General features: G+C 35.7%; 1 protein-coding gene across 3 annotated transcripts in view; it reads left to right on the plus strand.

Annotated features, from left to right (window-relative positions):
- The window catches only part of LOC127440040 (multivesicular body subunit 12B-like), a 37,234-nt gene extending 22,688 nt beyond the window's left edge, over positions 1-14,546 (plus strand). For 2 of the 3 annotated variants that reach the window (XM_051696419.1, XM_051696417.1), the window contains exons 6-10: positions 577-738; positions 3,202-3,293; positions 3,794-3,849; positions 6,119-6,178; positions 10,216-14,546. In XM_051696419.1, coding sequence (XP_051552379.1) covers positions 577-738; positions 3,202-3,293; positions 3,794-3,849; positions 6,119-6,178; positions 10,216-10,302 — 457 coding nt within the window. In that variant the 3' untranslated portion in view covers positions 10,303-14,546. The remainder of the gene's footprint in view (positions 1-576; positions 739-3,201; positions 3,294-3,793; positions 3,850-6,118; positions 6,179-10,215) is intronic. The other variant, XR_007897057.1, reaches the window with a different exon arrangement.
- Positions 14,547-23,497: the final 8,951 nt, after the last annotated feature.

Here is a 23,497-nt window from a genome sequence, read left to right on the forward strand (position 1 = left end):
AAAGGACCCAAAATTATCATAATTTGTTATTCATGAGCGCTTTGAACGAAGCTCGTTTACAGAGGCATATTCTCATGTAAACAGGTGTGCTTGATTTTCAGTAAAAATGACTTAAAATTTGTGTTGTTTCTAACCAAAATGTATCATATGCCTTCAGAAGACTTGAAATATGACACAAGTTGCATGGACTGCTTTTATGATACTTTACTGGTCTTTTTTTTAACCATTCAAATGAGACACCATCTATCCACATTGTATTAGAAAAAACAGGCCGACATATTCATTAAAAGAACTCTGTTTGCATTCTGCATAAGAGAGTCATATGGTTTTGGATCGACACGAGGGTGAGTAAATTATGACAGAATTTTCACTTTAGGGTGTATATTTTCGTCAGAAAATGTAAAAATCGATCTTAATGTTGCTATTATTGGCTCAAAATTAATCATAAATCTATAAAGCTAGACTTACAATAAGCTTTCGTCTAAACTATTGTCTAAACTGTCTCTTTATGTTGGAATGGAGTCACATTATTGCTCTGGTTTCATGGACTAACTTTAATTCGGTTTGTCTTCACAGAGAGCTGAATAACATGGGCATCTGGTACCGTATGGGAAAAGTGCCACGGACCCAAGACTCTTCACCCGTACAGAACAACTCCACCACCACCACCACCAACACCAACAACATCCATACTGTCACCAACAACTCCAACTCCACTCCAGCGCCCGTCCTGCCTAAGTATGTATTTGTGTCTGAATGTCTGTGCTTTTTGCCAGAGGGGAAGTGTGAACTGTTTGTTGCCACAGCTGGAGAATAGAAAGAGAGAACCAGACATGCTTTTCTTGTGTAAAATGTGGGTTTCAGTGGCTACAGGTTTTTGGGTTTAGGACCGGGTGTACTGGCTTGCACGTCACTCAAGGGTGCCTGTGTCTTTCTCAGACAGAAATGGGAAGTTTATAGTTTTCCAGCTGTTTCCTCCTTATGGTTTCCTCTCTCTCTCTTTATGTCTCGATTCAGTCCTCTCCTGTAATGCAGTCTCTTTATATATAACAGAATACAAGTGTTCGTAACAGAAAATACTGGAGACCAAATCTCCAAACCGTTAAACGGTAAACTCATAGAAAACGGGATTGTTCTTGCTCTTTTAAAGAAGTGTTTGAATACTGTAACTTGCATAACTCAAAGTGTCGTCCCACACCAACTAAACGCAAAAACAATCAATTTTTTCTAAAACAATCACAGCAGAGGTCATTTATAAATAGATATCTTTAAGGTACAGTAGTAAAATTAGCCCGTTTCATTCTAACTCCATGTTGTAAACAGAAGTTTCCAGTGACTGGTAATTTATCTGTTTACACTGACAGCAATGCAACACAATCACAGCTAAACAGAACATATTAAACATGTAATATACAGTACTGTGGGGCATGATTTTGGACTAATGAGATTGCACAGTGACTGAAACCAAACAAGCAATGGTAAATGTCGCTTGCCACTTGAACACATTGCACCTGGTTGTGTCAGAGCATGGAAAATGGTAATGTAAAACTCAACCATTTTGGTGCAGGAAACCTTGACCAACATTTATAAGAGAACTTCAAGGAAAAACTACAATGTTACAAAGTGTAGAATGTAACCTTTTTAAACACTGATTCAGGCTAGCCATAGAAAGAGTAACAGCGTTGGAGTGTATAGGAGAACACAAAAAGTTACACACTTTAGCTTTAAGGTTGTCAGTCAGCTAAAGAAAGACAGTGACATTTGGTAACGTTTGAATTAAAGGTGCACTCAGTCAGTTTTTGCTAATTAAAAAAGTTTTACACATATAAACATGAATAGCATTTTTTGGAAATAATGAAAATTATGTACACTCAGATTAGATGAAGTCTCCAGGCATATCAGTAACCCAATAAAAGCTGTTTAAAGGGATAGTTCACCCTTTATACACTCCCCGGTGTATATGACTTTCTTTCATCAGCAGAACATAGCTGAAGACAAATAGAAAAAGATCTCAGCTCAGAAGGTCCTTAAAATGCAAGTGGATGGTGATCAGACCTATGAAGCTCCAAAAATCACAGACAGTCAACATAAACGTCATGCTTTATAGTTAAAAAGTACTCAAATATTGATCTTTTTCACACCAAAAGTGATCATATCGCTTTAGAAGACATTAATTTAACCGCTGGTGTCGTATGGATGACATCTGTGATTTTTGGAGCTGCAAAGGTCTGATCACCATCCGCTTGCATTTTAAGGACCTACTGAGCTGAGATCTTTTTCTGTTTTTCTTCTAATGTGTTCTGCTGACGAATGAAAGTCATACACACCTGGAATATTATGAGAGTGAGTACATGATGAGAAGTCTTTCATTTTTGGGTGAACTATCCCTTTAATTTTACATTGAGCGGGCCACCCCCTCATGGGAGCTGCAGTGTTTACAGCACATGACACTGTGTCATGCAATTGACCGAGTTACTGCGTCTAATAATGACAATAATGATAACGTGTACTTTATATAGTGCTTTCAGCCAAATGCTCAATCATAAAAGTACATGTAAACAAAACAGTATACTTACTACAGGCAACAACGAAGACCAAGTCAACGTTTAAGTCCAGAGTGATCGCATGGATCAGCAGGAGTGTGATCCACCAGACAGTCTGAACAGAATGAGTGAAAGTGGAAAGATATAATGTCCAAACAAGAGATCCACAGAGTGGATTACAGATAAATGGCACGACATCAAATGTCAAGCACGAGCACAAGGTGGTGTTCAGTCGCCAGAGAGCTCGCGAGTCGCGGCTGCGCGGTCAAAGTCCAGTGTGCAACAGTGCGCGAAAATCCGTTTGGATTGAATCCGAGAATGTCCTTTATTAGGATGTGTGTAGTATGAGACGGAAAAAACACAGACTAAAAGTAACAAAACGGAAAGATCTTCAATGTGAAGCGGCAGCATTTAGTAAACAAACTTCCAGTACACAGGACGATAGTTGTCAGTATAGAGTCCAAAACCACAAGTACTACTGGGTCCGACAGGACTAGAAAGAGCCAGCTAAAATCTTACTGAGTGCAGCTTTAAGCATTCTTGTTTTTTAGAGTTTACTGCTGAAACACGGCACTGAAAACACTTCATTATGTTCAGTCTGCTAATACTTCACCGTGTAAAGTGATAATAATTGAATAGTGTTTGTTTTTCTTCACAGGCACATATCCATGACCCTGCCGGCCTGTTTCAGGAAAAGCACCACCAGACCAGACTTTGAACACCAGAACTCCAACCTCTATGCCATCTCTGGTACATCACACAGGACACACCTGACCCAAACTGTTCATTTTTGCAACACCTTTAAATTCCCATGAATGTTATGTAAAATAATAATGTTGGCAAATACAGATATGATCACTGGTATATTGTGCATGACTAGATGCAGTAGAAACTTTTCAGACACACTGAAGTAGGACAGTGAGGAATGGCTCTGTTAGATTTGCATGTTATAATCGTCTCTCTGAAATCCCATCATCCCCTTCAGTGACGAGCAGAGCCTCAGTGAGGATTTATCACTCATGTCACTAGGGCTGTTATAATAAACCCACTTGAGAGTGGAATGTGTTTAATTGTTCCAGATGGTATTGACTCGAATATCTCTCTTTCTGTTCAGTTTTCATGACTTGCAGACTCGTGACAATCATTTCACATCACAATCAGCAATAGTTTCATTTAATTTTTGGTTATATGTTGACTTTTAGTAGCAAGTTCTCATTAACTGTAGTTCACTTTGCCTTTTGCCTGTGCAGCTATGGACGGAGTGCCTTTCATGATCTCTGAGAAGTTTGCATGTGCCTCCAGTGACGTGAGTACATAAATCATGTTTCCTTTGAGATTTTATTTTATTTTATCGCCTTTTCTCCCAAATTGGAATGCCCAATTCCCACTACTTAGTAGGTCCTCGTGGTGGCGCGGTTACTCACCTCAATCCGGGTGGCGGAGGACAAGTCTCAGTCGCCTCCGCTTCTGAGACCGTCAATCCGAGCATCTTATCACGTGGCTCGCTATGCATGACAACACGGAGACTCGCAGCATGTGGAGGCTCATGCTACTCTCCGCAATCCACGCACAACTTACCACGTGTCCCACTGAGAACGAGAACCCCTAATCGGGACCACGAGGAGGTCACCCCATGTGACTCTACCCTCCCTAGCAACCAGGCCAATTTGGTTGCTTAGGAGACCTGGCTGGAGTCACTCAGCACACCCTGGATTCGAACTCGTGACTCCAGGGGTGGTAGTCAGCGTCAATACTCGCTGAGCTACCCAGGCCCTCCTTTGAGCTTTTTAACAGTTTATAGATTCATAAAAAATCAACTTATTATTAGATATAGATCTGACCAATTAAATTTAAATCTAAGCCATTTTGCAGTCAAGATTAGTGTATTTCAGCTAGTTTTGTTTGTCCATGGTTTTCAGTGACATTTCTAGCACCAGAACTGTACTGCACATGTAGTAATTTGAACATTTTATATGTATAAATTAGAGATAGACCAATAGTGGATTTTGCCAACATGATTATTAAGGTGGTGGGAACGGCTGTTAACCGATTAATTGGCCGATAGTTTTTAAAATCAATTTATAGGAGGTCAAAGGGATAGTTCACCCAAAATTGAAAATGTTCTCATCATTTACTCTCTCATGCTATCCCGTGTGTTTGACTGACTTTCTTCTGCCGAACACAAATTAAGATTTTTAGAAGAATATCTCAACTCTGTAGTCCATACAATGCAAGTGAATGTCTACAGAAACCTTGAAGCTCCAAAAAGCACATAAAGGCAGCATAAAAATAATCTATATAACTCCAGTGGTTTAATCCATGTCTTCAGAAGTGATATGACAGGTGTGGGTGAAAAAAAGATCAATATTTAAGTCTTTTTTTACTGTAAATTCTCCTCCCTGCCTAGTAGGTGACAACATGCACAATGAATACGAATTGCCTAAAACAAACAAAAAAGAAAGTGAAAATGGAGATTTATAGTAAAAAGGACTTGTTTCTCACCCATACCCACACATCATATTGCTTGTGAGGACATGGATTTAACCACTGGAGTCTTATGAATTACTTTTATGCTCCCTTTATGTGCTTTTGGAGCTTCAAAGTTCTGGTCACCATTCACTTGCATTGTATGGACCTACAGAGCTGAAATATTCTTCTAAAAATCTTCATTTGTGTTATGCAGTAGAAAGAAAGTCATACACATCTGGTATGGCATGAGGGTGAGTAAATGATGAGTTAATTTATTATTTTTGGGTGAACTATCCCTTTAAAATATTTTGTTAGTCTTTCCTTACTATGACGGGCACAGACACAAAGGCTACAAAATCCCAGATGTAGTTTATTGTTCAACCAAAATACTAATAATAATCAGAAAAAAATGAAGATTTGGTGCATTTGACTTAACTATAAACAAGCCCAAAAAACACCGGGGACTCTTATTTTCAAGTGACTTGAGACTCTTATGCTCTATATTTACTATTAACCAAATTAAACTTTTTATAGCCTGTTTGCCTATATTCAGATGAAGGGTTTTGTGTGTATATTTTTTCTCCAGGTTTAATAAGGAATAAGATTTATTATTATTCACAAGATATGAAGTAGGAGACATGATGTATGTGCTGATGGGGGACGTTTCCACATAGTCGCATTTTTTTCTTTGCATTACCTCGCTTCAATTTTTTAAACACTTGATTGTCTAATCAAAATGACAGAATATGCATTGACAATATTCATCCATAATTTTATCCTCACTTCAGTGATGAAAAATGTAAATGCAGCAAATCCCCAGGAGGTGTCAGTGGTTGTTTTTATTTCAGCTCTAGAGGCCGCTGTTATACTGTAGAACTAAGCCGTTTTAACTGTTAACTTGTCCAGCGGCAACCACAGAGGGAACAAATCAGCAACTATTGGCATAGATTTTTGCCGATAACCGACAGTTCCAAAAAGCAACTATCGGCACCGATTAATCGGTAAAAACCGATATATCGGTCTACCTCTAGTATAAATTACATAGTCTGTTGAATTACAGTGTCGTGTTGTAAGTGGTGTAACAGTTATGTCGTTCTGTATTGCAGTTACAGCAGGTGGATCTAATGGGCATCAGAATCAAATCACTTGCAGAGATTGAGAAAGAGGTGAGGATCTTTTCAGTGTGAACCAAGACAGTGATGAATTTTGTTTTTTTCCTTTGTTGTTGCCAAACATATTTTTTTAGCCCTCTTAAATGCTAAAATATGTAAAAATGTGTTGGTGTTACTAAATATTTCTAGTTTAACTTTATAAAACCGGTCCAGCTTCTGTATAAAGTCTGAAATCTGAAATCTAAGCCATGTTCAAAATCGGTCAACAGATAACAGCTTAAAAAATAGCAAGATTTCATAAAATAGAATTCAGCTACGTTGAATTTTACAGTATACTGTATGTTAATGCACCAAGTCTCACCATATCTTTAAAATAGCCACAGTTTTGGCAAATGAACTATATTGGCGGAAGAACTGTTTATTGCGAATGTTATCAAAATACACACTGGCGGCCAAAAGTTTGGAATAATGTACAGATTTTGCTCTTATGGAAAGAAATTAGTACTTTTATTCACCAAAGTGGCATTCAACTGATCACAAAGTATAGTCAGGACATTAATAACATGAAAAATTACTATCACAATTTGAAAAAAATGTCAGAACTTCTTAAACTAGTTCAAAGAGTTCTCATCAAAAAAATCCTCCACGTGCAGCAATGACAGCTTTGCAGATCCTTGTTATTCTAGCTGTCAGTTTGTCCAGATACTCAGGTGACATTTCACCCCACACTTCCTGTAGCACTTGCCATAGATGTGGCTGTCTTGTCGGGCACTTCTCATGCACCATACAGTCTAGCTGATCCCACAAAAGCTCAATGGGGTTAAGATCCATAACACTCTTTTCCAATTATCTGTTGTCCAATGTCTGTGTTTCTTTGCCCACTCTAACCTTTTCTTTTTGTTTTTCTGTTTCAAAAGTGGCTTTTTCTTTGCAATTCTTCCCATAAGGCCTGCACCCCTGAGTCTTCTCTTTACTGTTGTACATGAAACTGGTGTTGAGCGGGTAGAATTCAATGAAGCTGTCAGCTGAGGACATGTGAGGCGTCTATTTCTCAAACTAGAGACTCTGATGTACTTATCCTCTTGTTTAGTTGTACATCTGGCCTTCCACATCTCTTTCTGTCCTTGTTAGAGCCAGTTGTCCTTTGTCTTTGAAGACTGTAGTGTACACCTTTGAATGAAATCTTCAGTTTTTTGGCAATTTCAAGCATTGTATAGCCTTCATTCCTCAAAACAATGATTGACTGACGAGTTTCTAGAGAAAGCTGTTTCTTTTTTGCCATTTTTGACCTAATATTGACCTTAAGACATGCCAGTCTATTGCACATTGTGGCAACTCAAAAACAAACACAATGTTAAACTTCATTTAACGAACCAAATAGCTTTCAGCAGTGTTTGATATAATGGCAAGTGATTTTCTAGTACCAAATGATCAATTTATCATGATTACTCAAGGATAAGGTGTTGGAGTGATGGCTGCTGTCTAGATTTGATCAAAAATGACTTTTTTCAAAATAATGATGGTGTTGTTTTTTACATCAGTAATGTCCTGACTATACTTTGTGATCAGCTGAATGTCACTTTGGTGAATTAAAGTACCAATGTCCTTCTGAAACAGCAAAATCTGTACATTATTCCAAACTTTTGGCCGCCAGTGTATATATATATATATATATATATATATTTATTATCAGGTGTCTTATATTGCTGTCAAAATCAATAAGCTACACAAGGCTATGTATTGCAGTATTTATATTTTTTTTACCACAGTTAAGGGGGTTTTAGATGTATTGCACACTTAATCACGGTAAAATCTAATCCTGTGTTGTTAATAGTTTCCTGAAATGTTGAATTAAGCCAATTTATTTTTGTACACTTCAGAGGCAAAATATGTGGCTTTTTCTGGAGTATTTTCTTAATTTTGGATTGAGCCACTAGATGTCAGTGTTTGCTAAGAAAAACACGTGTTTGTTTTCTATTATAGTGGGGACTTTTTGCACTGAACAAAATTTGGAGGGGGGTTTACTTAAAAAAAAAAATACAAATATGAAACAGTTTTCACATAAATTGCTAGTACATTTAACAGGCCATATTTTTAACTTAAGTAAAGGCTACGTACAGTTCTTGGGGGCTTTAATTAGAAACCCTTTGTTTAGATGTTTTACTCAAGCACTGAATTAAGCCATGCTTTTAAAAGTGTACAGTGGTGTCAGAAACTAACTATTACATTAAAGGGCAAAATTTGCCCCCTGGATTTGATTTTCAGGGGCATTATTTTAGCTTTATAATGTTTTATTTATTTATTTATTTTATCCATTTAAAACAAACTGTGTCTCATGCGTTTCTGTCATATACATCAATTTAATCAATTTAATCCATTTGTTAATACAAATTTTCAAGATTGAGAATTTATTACCTCTTACCCTAAGAATTTAATCATTATCACCTCTAAATTTACAGCATAATATGTATAGCAAGGACCAAAACAAAATATTTAGAACTATATGAGATGTTACAAAAAAAAAAAAAAAACACAATTCAGTGCAAATGCATTTTTTGCTCCCACATTTTGAATTTCAGGGACATTTTTGGAGGCATTTGACCCAAAAATATAAATTATCTCATCATTTACTCACCCTCATGCCATCCCAGATGTGAATGACTTTCTTTCTTCTGCAGAACACAAGTGAAGATTTTTAGTAGAATATCTCAGCTCTGCAGGTCCATACAATATAAGTGAATGGGTGCCAAAATTTTGAAGCTCCAAAAAGCACATAATGCAGCATAAAAGTAATCCATACGACTCCAGTGTTTTAATCCATGTGTTCAGACATGATGTGATAGGTGTGGGTGAGAAACAGATCAATATTTAAGTCATTTTTATTCATAATTTCTCCTCCCTGACCAGTAGGGGGCGATATGCATGAAGACTGTGAATCACAAAAATGAATAAGAATGTGAAAGTTAAAGTGGAGATTGACTGAGCAGGGAGGGGAATTTATATGAAAGAAAAAGGACTTAAATATTGATCTGTTTCTCATATTGCTACTGAAGATATATCCACCGGAGTCGTCTGGAGTACTTTTATGCTGCCTTTATGTGCTTTTTGGAGCTTCAAAGTTTTGGTCACCATTCACTTGCATTGTATGGACCTACAGAGCTGAGATATTCTTCTAAAAATCTTCATTTGTGTTCTGCAGAAGAAAGAAAGTCATACATATCTGGGTTGGCATGAGGGTGAGTAAATGATGAGAGAATTTTCATTTTTGGGTGAACTATCCCTTTAATGCATGCTGTTTATCCCTTGCTTTAATGGCGATAGAAACCAGATCCAGAGCTGTGCACACAGACCTCAACACTTGGTGCACAAAACACAATGACATGTACAATCAACAGATAATGTTTTTTTGATCATGAACGAGGAATTTTGAGTAGAAAATGAACTTAAGACTTCACAAAACAAGAAGTCACCAAACGAAGCCACAAAATCAACAATAAAAACTGTAAATCAACTTGTAAACAGTGAAACCATGCAAGCTCATTAATTATCATCATGCTGCGAACACCAGCTTCGAAAAGTTAAGTGTACTGATTTAATTTACCTGTGAAATTTACTCAAAAAAGCAAGTACATATGACAAGGTTTTCTACTTTAAGATCGATACATGATGACGCATTGTGAAGTTGACAAACAATCATAAATAATATTCACTTAAAAACTAGAACATTCATTTTTACATGTTTGAATTGAAGGACGAATGTAGAATGTACTTAATATTTTCAAGTTTACGCTTAAACCTACTTGTACAATTTAGAAAGTACTTAATCTTTTCTGCTATATTTACTTCACCACAAAATCAGTTTTTATTTCAAGCTAGTGATATTTTAATAAAATATAAACCTTACACTAACAGAAACATTTTTAGATTTTTATTAAGACATTATTTAATAGTTTTATCAAGCCGTTGTCCTCAACGGTCCCCACAGTGTAGGTTATTTCAGCTCTGCTTGTCACCACACTGATAACAAAACATGACCCAAGCACACGGTGTGTTCAACTCTCCGTGTCTGTCTTTGTTTGTCTTTATGCCAGTATGAATATAGTTTCCGGACGGAGCACAGCGCTGCGGCCCGCCTGCCGCCCAGTCCCACCAGAACTTCACTGGGCTCGGAAGCCTAAACGCTCACGTGGTGGAGGAAACGGAGAGAGAGTTGTTTTCTGAAGACATGACCTGAGCAGAGACTAGGGAGACTGCTGCTTTCCTTCTCATTCAACTCTCTGAATTGAAATCAGAGATCCACAAAACACAAAATAAGGAAAATTGTTCACTTTGTGTCCAAAAATACCAGAAATATCATTTCCTGTAGTCTAGTTTAGTTCTTCTCCAGTTAATGCTGCTTTTTCACAAAGATCATATGAGGCAGAGCGGATCTTCATCATTATTGCGATCAAATCAAAACCACTACAGTGTCGTAAAGGGATGTCCAGTGCTGAATGGAGTGGACTCGTCTTCTTTAATTGTTGCGTTCTGACTTATTCTGGGATGCTGTTACTATGGTGACTTCACGAGGGTCGAACTTTGATGCACTCTCAAGAATTCAAACTTGAGCCCTTTTTGGATTCCCAGAGCCTGCGTCAACAGGTCAAGTTCATGGAATTGGAACATTGTATTTTATTTTACTCCATTTGTCTCTCTTTTGCTTTGCTCTGAGGTTTTGTTTAGATCACAGCAACTGCATGACTTCTTTGTTTCTGGGATTTTAGTCGTTTGGAATTGGAGCCCAGTCCACTGCACTGTTACAGGAGACATTTGAATATTTTTGTGTGTTTGTCTAGAAAACAAAAAGAGATTTGAGCAAAAACTGTGACACTGCAACTGTGCACGAAACCTTGTGTATATATAGACAGGCGATGAATCAGGAATGCGATGTTTTAGAATTGTGTGCTATTTGTTTTACCTTTTTATCTTTGTAACTTCCTTCCTGAAATGAGCAATTATTCTGATCACCAGTGACATTTTACTCATTTTCTTCCTCTTGTCATGTTTGATGGTGCTCCAGCTCTTTGGATATCGCCTTTGCCAGTCCAGTTGTGGCTTCTACAGTCCATGGTGAATTGTTTTATTTTTTATGAATATGAATATTTGCTTATTCTTATTTCACCTCAAAATCAAAAGAAAAAAATTATATTTTGTATTTTGCATAAATAAAATGGAGTCTATTTTTAGGACCATTAAGATTTGTTTGCATTGTAACATTGTTTTAATGACGACTAAGCAAATTTCCCCACAATTTAATGTAATGCAAAATATTCTCATCATTATGTAACACTTTACAATAAGGTTCCATTTGTTACCATTAGTTAACAACATTAGTTAACATAAACTAACAATGAACAATACTTTTACAGCATTTATTAATCTTAGTTAATGTTAATTTCAACATATACATTTTTTAAATCAAAAGTTGTATTTGTTAACATCAGTTAATTCACTATGAACTAACAATGAACTAACAATGAACAACTGTATTTTATTAACCAACATTAACAAAGATGAATAAATGCTGTAAATTGTTAATTGTTTGTTCATGATATCTTACACATTAACTAATGTTATTGTAAACCTTATTAACCTTATTGTAAAGCGTTACCGAAACAATTTTAATCACAAAAAACTGTAGTGCAAAATAATAATAATAGTAATAATAATAATGTCATTATTTTTAACGTAATACAGAAAATCATACTGGACATATAACAGAAGCAGTATAACAAATATTTCCATGATATATAAAAATACTTTTACCAATTAAAGGGATAGTTCACCCAAAATTGAAAATTCTCTCATCATTTACTCGCCCTCATGCCATCCCAGATGTGAATGACTTTCTTTCTTCTGCAGAACACAAATGAAGATTTTTAGAAAACATATTTCAGCTCTGGAGGTCTATACAATGCAAGCGAATGGTGGCCAGAACATTGAAGCTCCAAAAAGCACATAAGGGCAGCATAAAATTAATCCATCTGACTCCAGTGGTATAATCCATGTCTTCAGAAGTTATATGATAGGTGTGGGTGAAAAACAGATCAATATTTAAGTATCTTTTTTTACTGTAAATCTTTACTTTCACTTTCAAAATGTAAAAGAATGTGCATTGTATGTACATTCACTTGCATTGTATGGACCTACAGAGCTGAGATATTCTTCTAAAAATCTTCATTTATGTTCTGCAGAAGAAAGAAAGTCATACACATCTGGGATGGCATGAGGGTGAGTAAATGGTGAGAGAATTTTAATTTTTGGGTGAATTATTCCTTTAATCATTTCTTTAGCATAACAGTAATGAGCAGTTGAGGGAAAATGAGCTTAACTGTCATGAAAATAATGTCACGAAAAGTATAATTTGCAATTTAAAAAAAATGATCACTTCTTATTTATTTCTTTAGATTTTTCGGTGTACTATGACCCAGACATTTCTTGAAAGTTTTCAAAGCTGTTCATTCTTCAGTTGTTATAAACCATACGCAGTCCAGAAGCAGCTCACACAGTGAAGTTTTGAGTCGCCGTTGCTCACGTTATTTGCGCCTTGTACCTGTGGCACCGCTCTTTATATATGATGGAAGTACAGTGTTATTTTTTCAGGCATTTCCTCAGAATGCCCCACGGAAATGGCCATCTCAGGGGAAAGTGTTCAGCTTGGAAACACCAAGTGACTTTATATGCCAGTCCTTTCAGATGGTTAGACACCTTCACTGTGAGACTTTATTCAAACCCTCAGATGGATTAAAGCTTTCTTAAGTCGCTGTTGGTTATGATATTCAAACAGCTACAGTTGTTATGCATTCTAACCACTAAATTGACACGGAGAAGATAGATAACATGCTCTCCATATGCGAAACTAACCTTAAATCTAACTCTTTATACATTTTACATGTCTGGCAGTAGATACGTTGAGACCTTTAAAAACAATTTCTCAGATATCAGTCAAGCCGGTTCTTGGATTACAATATGCAAGCAGGTTTTTCTTCCTATCGAATATCACGTTGATTTGAATAATAGTTTTAATCCATTTGGGAAAACCCATCCCAGGTTTATAGATCTAAATAAGCTGAAAACTTATTTCTGTTGAATTTAATGTCCAAATGATGTAATCCATTCACAAACTCCACTTTGCAAACAAATTTGAGAAAGCGAACAAGGAACTATCTAGATCACAGTCGGTTTTTATTTGTTACAGTAATCTTTCTATGTTAATATAGACTGATTTCTTCATGGCCATTTCAGTCCTTTTTATTATTATTATTATTATTATTAAATACTCAGTACTTCAAAGGCCCAATAAGAATGCATGCAGCGTTATGTGTTTTTGTTTTTTCAATATTACAATTTGAAGTGTTATTCCATAGTACTCTTTCATTTAATTATTTAATGATTTTATATAAAGACTAATTTAAATGTTTAGGAGTGTAGCTAGTTTGTTGCCCCCAGATTTTTTACATTTTACATTTTACATTTAACATTCGATACAGTTTTGAGTGTTTTCCATGTTGGTCACACAAACAATGTGGTTAAAGCTGTTTATTTACTGCACTATGTAAATGAATAAACTCCTTCGCAATTTTATAAACTGTAAATGTGTATCATCCAGTTAGGTGAACCTGCTGTGTGTTTGTCATTGCAATGTCAACTGAATTTCTTTCTTGTATAAATGTGAATGCCAGTGTTGACTGCTGGAGTTTTGTGCTCTGTTATTCTATACAATCACTATAAACTCTTCATGCATTTCCACTCAATAGAGAAACAAGGGAGGTTTGCTGTACACTGGCATATGTTAATATTTGCTGAAATTATCAAAAGATTCTCCAAAACAGATATACAACAAACAGTTTGACTTTGCTGTGAACAATAGGGTTGAGTAGGGTCAAATGTGCCTCTTTTTGCTTAATTGGTCATCTAGGCAACACAAATTGAGATAGATCTAATATGCCAAATTGTATTTTAGAATGTCTTATATCAACTACAATTGTAAGCAAGCATCTACAATTCAGGGCCATAGAAATATGGCTTTTTTTCAAATGTAGATGCCAATATTAAGCATATGATGGGCACTTCCAAAATATAGTGTTTCATGAGCACAAACGATGAACAAAAGAATGTTTCCTAAATTTAAGAGCTAGCAAAACTTGCCCACTGGCACATCTTACCCCCACTCTCCCCTGTAATGCATATTTACTGGATCTTTGCTTCTGTTTTGGGTTCATAAGCTCTTTGAGTTTCCTGTGGCCCTTTATTTAGATGCAGCATGCGCACAAAACCACAGAGACACTTTTAAGACATCAGGCATAAAACCCCCTCAGTGCTGCAGATGGTTCAGAACTTTTTAAAGGATTGAGAAATTGAACAATAAACACAGCAAAGCATGTTTATAGACAATGTTTGCATTTAAGAAACCACTCAAAGGTTATTTAATTTTCTCTTAAGCCTTGTGTGTCAATTTAAAAAGGTTACTCATAGGTCCTAAGCACAAAAATGCCTGTGTCAATAAACTGCCATAATATATATATATATATATATATATATATATATATATATATATATATGCCATTATATATTAATATTTTGAGTAAATGTTTTTAACCAGCATCAGTCCTGATCATAACTACCAAATATTCCTTCATTTTCAGGATTTTAACACTTTAAATGCCAGTTTGTTTACATAATGCCACTGTTGTTTTTTTACACACAAACACACACACACACTTCTCAATACACACATACAAACACACACACTCTGACATCCATACCAACACACACACACATTTTTAGCTGCATCATTTATTCAGTTGTCCTGCAGTGCTCTATAATACAGCAAACAGAAAATAGGGAAAAAGCATGTATTTGCTCCATAGGCTAAACATGAGCAAAATGGCGCCATCTGGTGGAAAATATTACAAATGTAAATTTTGAAGCCAGGGCTCCGGAATGAAAGCATAATATCATAGAATTCATGACTTTATGCTTTAATGGCACTGGGATCAAATATTGCAGTTTTAATGGGTTTCAATGGGAACATTTTTGTCCTGAAGGTCCTGAGTGTAACTATTTTGTGTACACAGTTTATTGTATCAAAATTCCCCCCAAAATACACACCTTTGGCAAAATTTATGCCATTGGCATTAACACAGCCAAAATGATCGAAAAGACAAAAATGTCCCGAAGGTTGCACAAGGGTTAATCATGACATCTTGGTCCTGGTTTTATACATTGTTTTTAGTAGCAAGATGCACTGAATTTACGAGGTACATAAATTTTATTTTGTGCAATCATTTCCAGGAAAACGTCTGGTATGACAGAACCGGTTTTTAGGCCTGCTTGTTTGTTGAGTGTCTTATCGCTGAACAATATCATGTACTATGTACAGTAAATATCTGACCAGCATGCTGGAAGAAACCGTAGTTAACAGAAAATACCTGACCAGCTAAGACTCCCAAAAAACCAAGACCAATAGCAGAAAGCCTGAGACCGGAACCAGGCCAGTAGCAGAGCCCCTAAGACCCAGACCAAGACTAGACCGCTTAAGACGCAGACCAGAGGCCTTTTGGTCTTTGTCTGGGTCTTGTTTTGGGTCTTAAAGGGGCCAGGACAGGATTATTTTATAATTTTAATATGTCCCTTGATGTTTAGTTATAATATAAGTAAAGGTTTTATTCATATATTTGTAAAACGTGATCATTTTCCACCCTCATTCTGAAAATGCACAATAAATATACAATAATAAATTAGAATGTCGTGGAAAAGTTCATTTATTTCAGTAATTCAACTCAAATTGTGAAACTCCTGTATTAAATAAATTCAATGCACACAGACTGAAGTAGTTTAAGTCTTTGGTTCTTTTAATTGTGATGATTTTGGCTCACATTTAACAAAAACCCACCAATTCACTATCTCAAAAAATTAAGGGAAGTTTTGAGTTCTGAAACTTACAGTATGTTTTTATAGTACAATGAACTCTTATATGTTAAAAGATCATGGAAAGTTTGATACCTCATGTCATGACCCCTTTAAGGGATCTGGTTTTTTTGGTTCTTGGAGTGTCTGGTTCTGGGTCTATGGGGTTCTGTTATTGATATGGTTTTGGGTCTTCATATGACTAGAAACCTCGAGGTCCAGATCAGGACACAGACCAAGACCTGGCGGTCCAAGGACTAACTGCAATAGAGGAAATTTTGAATTTATTGCGAAATTATTTCAAAATTTGAAGCATATTGTTTATAGCAGTGGTTACACAGTAACAGCCTGAAATGTTAAAATGTTATTCACTGATAATCTTACCCTCTGCTGCATCTCTCAAATTATGTATTTTTGAAATGCTGCGTCATGTTTGCTTACGACACATGTGGGAACAAATTTGACAATGACATTAAACCTAGGGCGCTATTTTAAAATCCAATTGTGACATTTTGGCGAAGGGGAATATTATCAGTGAATAAAAACTAAAATAGGGTTCGTGCGGTCATGGAAATCTTGGAAAAATTATGAAATGTATAAATTGTTTTTACCAGGCCAAGAGATGCCTTGGAAATTTTTTGTACACATAATTGGCCTTATTCGTGAAACATGAGCAGAACAAATGTATGTGTAAATGCATTCTTTTGTAAATTGTCCCATCGAATTGAATTGGACAATTTACGTAAGAATTGTTTTACTAATGATTGACACACACATTTGTTCTGCTCGTGTTTCATGAATAAGGCCTAATGTTTTGAAGAAGTCATTGAATTTTCTACTTAATTTTTGCAATACAAGTGCATCAGAATATAATCGTACCCCACCAAAATCAGGTGAATCATCAACAAATCCCTGTTGTCGACGCATGTATCATACTTAACATTGGTTACGATTGTAACTACTACTAGGTTATAGCTAGAAAATCTCATTAACTGAACATCGGGGTATGAAATTAACTGACAAATGGGAACATCGGGTATGAAAAAACTGACAGACTTTTCCACAGTGGCGGGTAACTTTATTCATCTGTCCGCCTCTGTGGTGGCCGGGCAACCTGTACGTCTCGGAGTGACATTTTAGATGCCGTTGCTTAGACACTTCGATGTGCGTTTGAATAAACACTTTATTATATTTTGAAGAACAGATGACAGAAAAGCTGCTTTTTCGATTCACATTGTACTGTACATATATTGAGAATGTAAAACTGCAGGTTCACTTAAAGGAATGTTCCAGGTTCAATACAAGTTAAGCTCAATTGACAGCATTTGTGGCATAATGCTGATTACCACAAAAATGTATTTCGACTCGGCCCTCCTTTTCTTTAAAAAAAGCAAAAATCGGGGTCCTGGGTAGCTTAGCGAGTACTGACGCTGACTACCACCTCTGGAGTCGCGAGTTCGAATCCAGGGTGTGCTGAGTGACTCCAGCCAGGTCTCCTAAGCAACCAAATTGGCCCGGTTGCAAGGGTGGGTAGAGTCTCGTTGGGTTAACCTCCTCGTGGTCGCTATAATGTGGTTCTTGCTCTCGGTGGGGCATGTGGTGAGTTGTGCGTTGATGCCGCGGAGAATAGCATGAAGCCTCCACACACGTTATGTCTCCGCGGTAACGCACTCAACAAGCCACGTGATAAGATGCACGGATTGACGTCTCAGACGCGGAGGCAACTGAGATTCATCCTCCGCCACCCGGATTGAGGAGAGTCACTATGCCACCATGAGGACTTAAGAGCACATTGGGAATTGGGCATTCCAAATTAGGGAGAAAAAAATAAAAGCAAAAATTGAGGTTCCAGTGAGGCACTTACAATGGAAGTGAATGGGACCAATTTTTGGAGGGTTTAAACACAGAAATGTGAAGCTTATAATTTTATAAAAGCAATTACAATTATTATTCTGTTAAAACTTGTGTGTTATTTGAGCTGTAATGTTGTTTAAATGGTCATTTTTACAGTCATTTTAGGTTTTGATGACATCGTCATGGCAACAAAGTTGTAAAATTGGCTGTAACTTTACACAGTAAAGGTTAGTAAGTGATTTTATCACACTAAAATGTAAGTACTTTAACATTCAAAAATGGGCTCCATTCACTTCCATTGTAAGTGCCTCACTGGAACCTTGATTTATGCTTTTTTAAAGAAAAGGAGGGACGAATCGAAATTAATTTTTGTGGTAATCAACATTATGCCACAAATGCTGTCGATTGAGCTTAACATGTATTGAACACGGAATATTTCTTTAATATTGACATTGCCAAAATATTTGTGACTGTATAAAGCTAGAACAATCACTAAAGTATTTGACTCCGAAATTTGAAATTCTAGACATGTGACTTAAAAAAACTGAATAATTTTGTGGCATGTTTTATACAAACATTGCAGATTTTTTGGTTTTTAATTTTTTAGAAGTAGAATGTGATGAAGAAAATTCAGATTATACAATTGCATGTCCAAATTTTCAGATAAAGAAGAAATTCAGAACTGCACATACACATTCCTCACATTCAGTTCACAGAAATTCAGATCGTAAACAAAAGTTGAAGGAGAGTTGGGTTATTTACTTGCAAATTTTAACACAAAATCAAAACAAAAAAATCTGCTTTTAAAAATACATGTATAAAATATGCTGCAAAATATTTCTGTCTAGAATTCAAATTAACAAATTTCAGATTCAAAAACTTTGGTCATTGTTCTAGCTCCATAATATATCGTTTTATATTTTTATATTTTTTTTTCACTATAAAAACAAAGTTATAAGGTATCTGTGTTGCTTATATGAAGGCTACTGCTTTGATCCCAGACATAGATGATACACGTTTAAGGAGATTGTCAGTTGTTTTGATTTCCAATAGTAGCTTGAGTTTAAGACAAAAGAAAGCAGACCATTGTACTATGATGTGACATATGACAATATATAAGCACTGTAGGTAACAATGTCTTAGACTCAATTAACTAATGGTTTGCCTCCAAAATCTTCTGATGTCTAGCTCTGTCGTCATGGAAAGAAAGTTGGGCTTCCTACCAGACATTTACAACGCACCCCAAAGACCTCCCAGTCAAAGTCACTCTCTGAAGCTTGTGTCATTTGAAGCCTGTGTTTTTCCATTAGCCTCAGAGGAACCTTTACCACAGTGTAATAAAAATAAGCAAGGATGTAAATGATGAAGAAACACATACTTTAAAAACAATTACAACAATACCACTCAGGCAATAGATGCAGGTCAGATTCATTATATTGCAGTTGTCTAATCAGAAGTGTTTAAGAATATCACAATTCTAAAACATATTAAAAATTACTAGGCTACATTTAGTTTAAAGGTAATTTTTTTTTTTTTTTTTTCCACAGTGAATTTTATGTGCACTCTAAGAATGACTAGTATGGAGGTAAAACAGTATCAAAACATCCCACAAATGCAATCGGCAAATCCACAAATATCCATATCTCCATATGCTTGTACCTAAAATGAATTATCATTATAAGACTACTATATTCATAACATTTTGAGTTCTATTTTTCTGATTTATCTGATAAATTGATCAATTAAATCTGCATCTCATTCATATGAACAATAACCAAATGTAGTCCCTGTGATAATTTAAGACAACGTTTAGGAATGGCGTACTGGCGTACTGCATACTACACATACTTAAAAAAAACAACAAAAAAAAAAAACAATGTGAAATGGTGTGCATCTTTAATTCTTGAAATGAATTAAAGTAAATCGGACAATATTTGGTATTTTTAAATTATCAGCATTGATTGATGCATTTTCCCATTTAGCCGATTAGTTTGCTTGCAAGTGAAGAAGCCGTCTGAGACATGTAAATGGCCAATCACAGTTTTGTTGTTAGCTGCCATTGGTCCCACAAATCAGAGCCGCAGTTAACTTTTTGGAGATAAAAACTGCTATTTTGCATTTTGTGTATAAATGTGTTAGCATTTAGCATTCTGATCAAATCATTACTGTTCGGAGTAGAATACTGTACAAACATACTATTCTTTCTATTTCTGCAGTATCTGTAAGCAACATCCACACTACTCTGTTTCTTTAGTTTTCTAACGTTGTTGTTTTACAAAGTGTGCGGTAATAGAGAGCATTTTCTAATTGCTCTGTTTTTGGTGACGGCAAACACCATTCTAGACAAAAACGAAAGCATACTAGTGTGGGCATGACCATAGTTTGTATACTGTGCACAGTTTGTCAATTTTCTGCATAGAATATTGGCAGTCCTACAAGATAAACCGGAAGTAATTACTGCCACAATTTTTTTGCATCTCTGTTTAACTCATTATTTGCTCAAACTACCAAGCGTAAAGACAAATTTACACAAAATTGAATTAAAACTGTTATTTCAAAGTTAAAAAACTGCATGCCACTCACATGCAACATGATGGGGTAATGTGACAACAATGTAGCATACTACTGAAATAACAGGTCACATTCACTTACTATTATTTAAAATTAGTAGGCAGTAGGATTGACAATTGTACTGATATTATGTCCTCCGCTTCATTCAGCACATGGGTTATTTTGCATACTATGCTTAGTATACTGTATTCAGAAGAAATAATAAGATTGTTCTGGACATAGCCAATTACTTTTAAATACCATTTGATATTTATAGCAAACATATTCATATAAATAAACAAGGGGAGTTTTGTTATTCTATTCTGTATCTTTCTGACAAACATCCAACACTAATTTGTTGTCGCTCTCAGTGTTGAAGGTTTACTGCAAAAATCAGGCTAATGTGAATTAGCTGCAGATCCTGTCGCCGTACGGGAAGCATTCTCAGAGCTTATTAAATCTAACCACAATAAACGGTTTAAGAGCCTGGTTTGTTTTTCCCCACTTGTTAAATGCATTTATATGCAATATTTTCCATTTGGAAGAAAACATGCGTCACATAAATGGAGATTACATGAATTAGCTTTAATAATGTAAAAGTCATTTGATCAGTGCTTTGATGACAAAAAAAGCTCTCTTTCAGTAAAGATTTTAATGGAACTCATTGTGGGAGGTATTCCTGAATTAACATTCATACCAAACATCCACAATTTAATATTGAGCTTCCACCAGTTTCCTCTCGTAACAGATCAGATAGAATAGATAAAGTCTCAAAAAAACGTGTTAGACATTAAACTGATAATCGCTGTAAGAACTCCACAAATGTGTTGTGATCTACTTGTTTGCTGTTTGTTGAAAAGCTCCTTCCTATATTGAACATTATTTTGATACTTATAAACTTGATACATTTACACTCTTGCATGTAAGATTTTGAATATAGTCCTTTGATACAGAACTTTGAATTCTCAGTTAGGTTGAATTTCAATGTGAATTTTGTTTCTCCTAATACCACTTAAATAAAAAGAAAAGCAACAATTAAATGTTTGCCTAGAGTAGAAAGATTAAAAATGAATGTAGATAGCAACATTTTGTATTTGAAGAATTTGTTGAGAAATGTCTCATTTGTGCTTTTCTTGAGAATTAAGTTATAATGTATATGACATATGTTATTATTTTTAAAGAAAGATTGCTCAAACACAGGGACAGTGATAATGGGAGAGTTTGCTTGTGAATTTACAGTTTAGCATTAGTCATTGTGCATGTTAATCAGACTATAATGACACTCTTCTAAAGAAAACGTAAAGAAAGATCTCCGGCTACTGGGGTAGTATTTTTTTTTTTCTAACAGCCATGTATCATATATTGACATATTTTGTGGTCACAGGGTGTTTACCTGTTCTTGTCCATATAAGTTTATTTTTGCTGCACATTTCAAGCTTTTTCCTGAACACGGAAGTGTTCCACGACACATAACGGAATTTCTGGTCTCTAGTGTTTTTAATCGCATCAACCTATGTTTTTAGCCAGCCTGGTCTCATGACAATTACGTGACCATGGCAACATTTTTGCAAAACAAAATTACATGCCTTATTACATGTTTGGCTGCAGTTTCCCAGTGAAATGTCCAGCGGGGGGCGCCAGAAGCGAGTGAAAGGATGTTGTAATCAGACAAGGTTTTAAGGTGAATATTAGATGGAGGTTTTAGTGAGTAAAATGTACCTCCCTAACCTAAAACTTTAACTTAAACCTAACCAATAATGATCTAAAAACAAAATGCGAAATGAAAAGCACATTTCTGAAGCAAGCGCGTCATCTTGTGTTGCTTCTATGACACTTTCGTCTCACATGTCAGCTTGCGTGCTTGAGCTCGAACCGCATGCTTCCGAGTTCTAAGTCCAACACTCTATCAGGTCAGCTATTGCACATAATCGTATTGGAATAATATACAAGTGTTAAAATGCATCGTTGCCCCCCTAGATTGTCTTCATGCCCCCCCCCCCAATATAAAAAAGGAGGGACTAGTCGAAAACAACTTGCCCACCCTAAAGACCAAAATGCCTCAAAGTGCCTCACCCGAATGACATGAAGCGATGGCCCGAGGTTAGTTATGTTGATTTTATTACCTACTTTGAATTGATTCTGAACTCATTTTTACTCCAACTAACACTTAAAATGCTTGTTGTTCTCCATCTGGATCACTTGTTTCGATAGTTTTAACATTTCAGTAGTTTTTACATAGCACAAGTGCTTCACAACACTAGAAGACAACACTAATATGGGAGTTGATAAGTCCTTATTACTATCAATCTCCAATTTTCACTCTCACATTCTTCTTTTGTTTTTGCCGATTCACATTCTTTGTGCATATCGACACCTACTGGGCAGGGAGGAGAATTTATAGTAAAAAAGATTCTTAAATATTGCTCTTTTTCTCACCCACACCTGTCATATTTCTTCAGAAGAAATGGATTAAACCACTAAAGTCACATGGATTATTTTTATGCTGCCTTTATGTGCTTTTTGGAGCTTCAAAGTTCCTGCCACCATTCACTTGCATTGTATGGGCCAACAGAGCTGAGAAATTCTTCTAAAAATCTTTGTTAGTGTTCAGCAGAAGTCGTCACACATCTGGGATGGCATGAAGGTGAGTCAATTATGAGAGAATTTTCATTTCAGGGTGAAATATTTTTAAGTTATAAAAAAGTGTGAATGTGTGTCCTTAGCATGTTTAGCATGTAGTTAACAATTTTAAAGTATTGTATTAAGACCTGGCAGTATATAGGGGGTTATATACACTGAACATCATGTCAGCAGCAACACTGCACTGCTCTTCTATAATTAGGTAACTCTTTAAAATAAGGTTACATCTGTTAATATTAGTTAACAACACTGGTTAACATTAATAACAATGAACAATACTTTTATTGCATTTATTAATCTTAATGTTAATTTCAACATATATGCATACGTTTAAATCAAATGTTGTATACTGTATGTTAACATTAGTTAATAGACTATGAA

Source organism: Myxocyprinus asiaticus, chromosome 4 (genome assembly GCF_019703515.2).
Source record: "Myxocyprinus asiaticus isolate MX2 ecotype Aquarium Trade chromosome 4, UBuf_Myxa_2, whole genome shotgun sequence".
Classification (NCBI taxonomy): Eukaryota; Metazoa; Chordata; class Actinopteri; order Cypriniformes; family Catostomidae; genus Myxocyprinus; species Myxocyprinus asiaticus.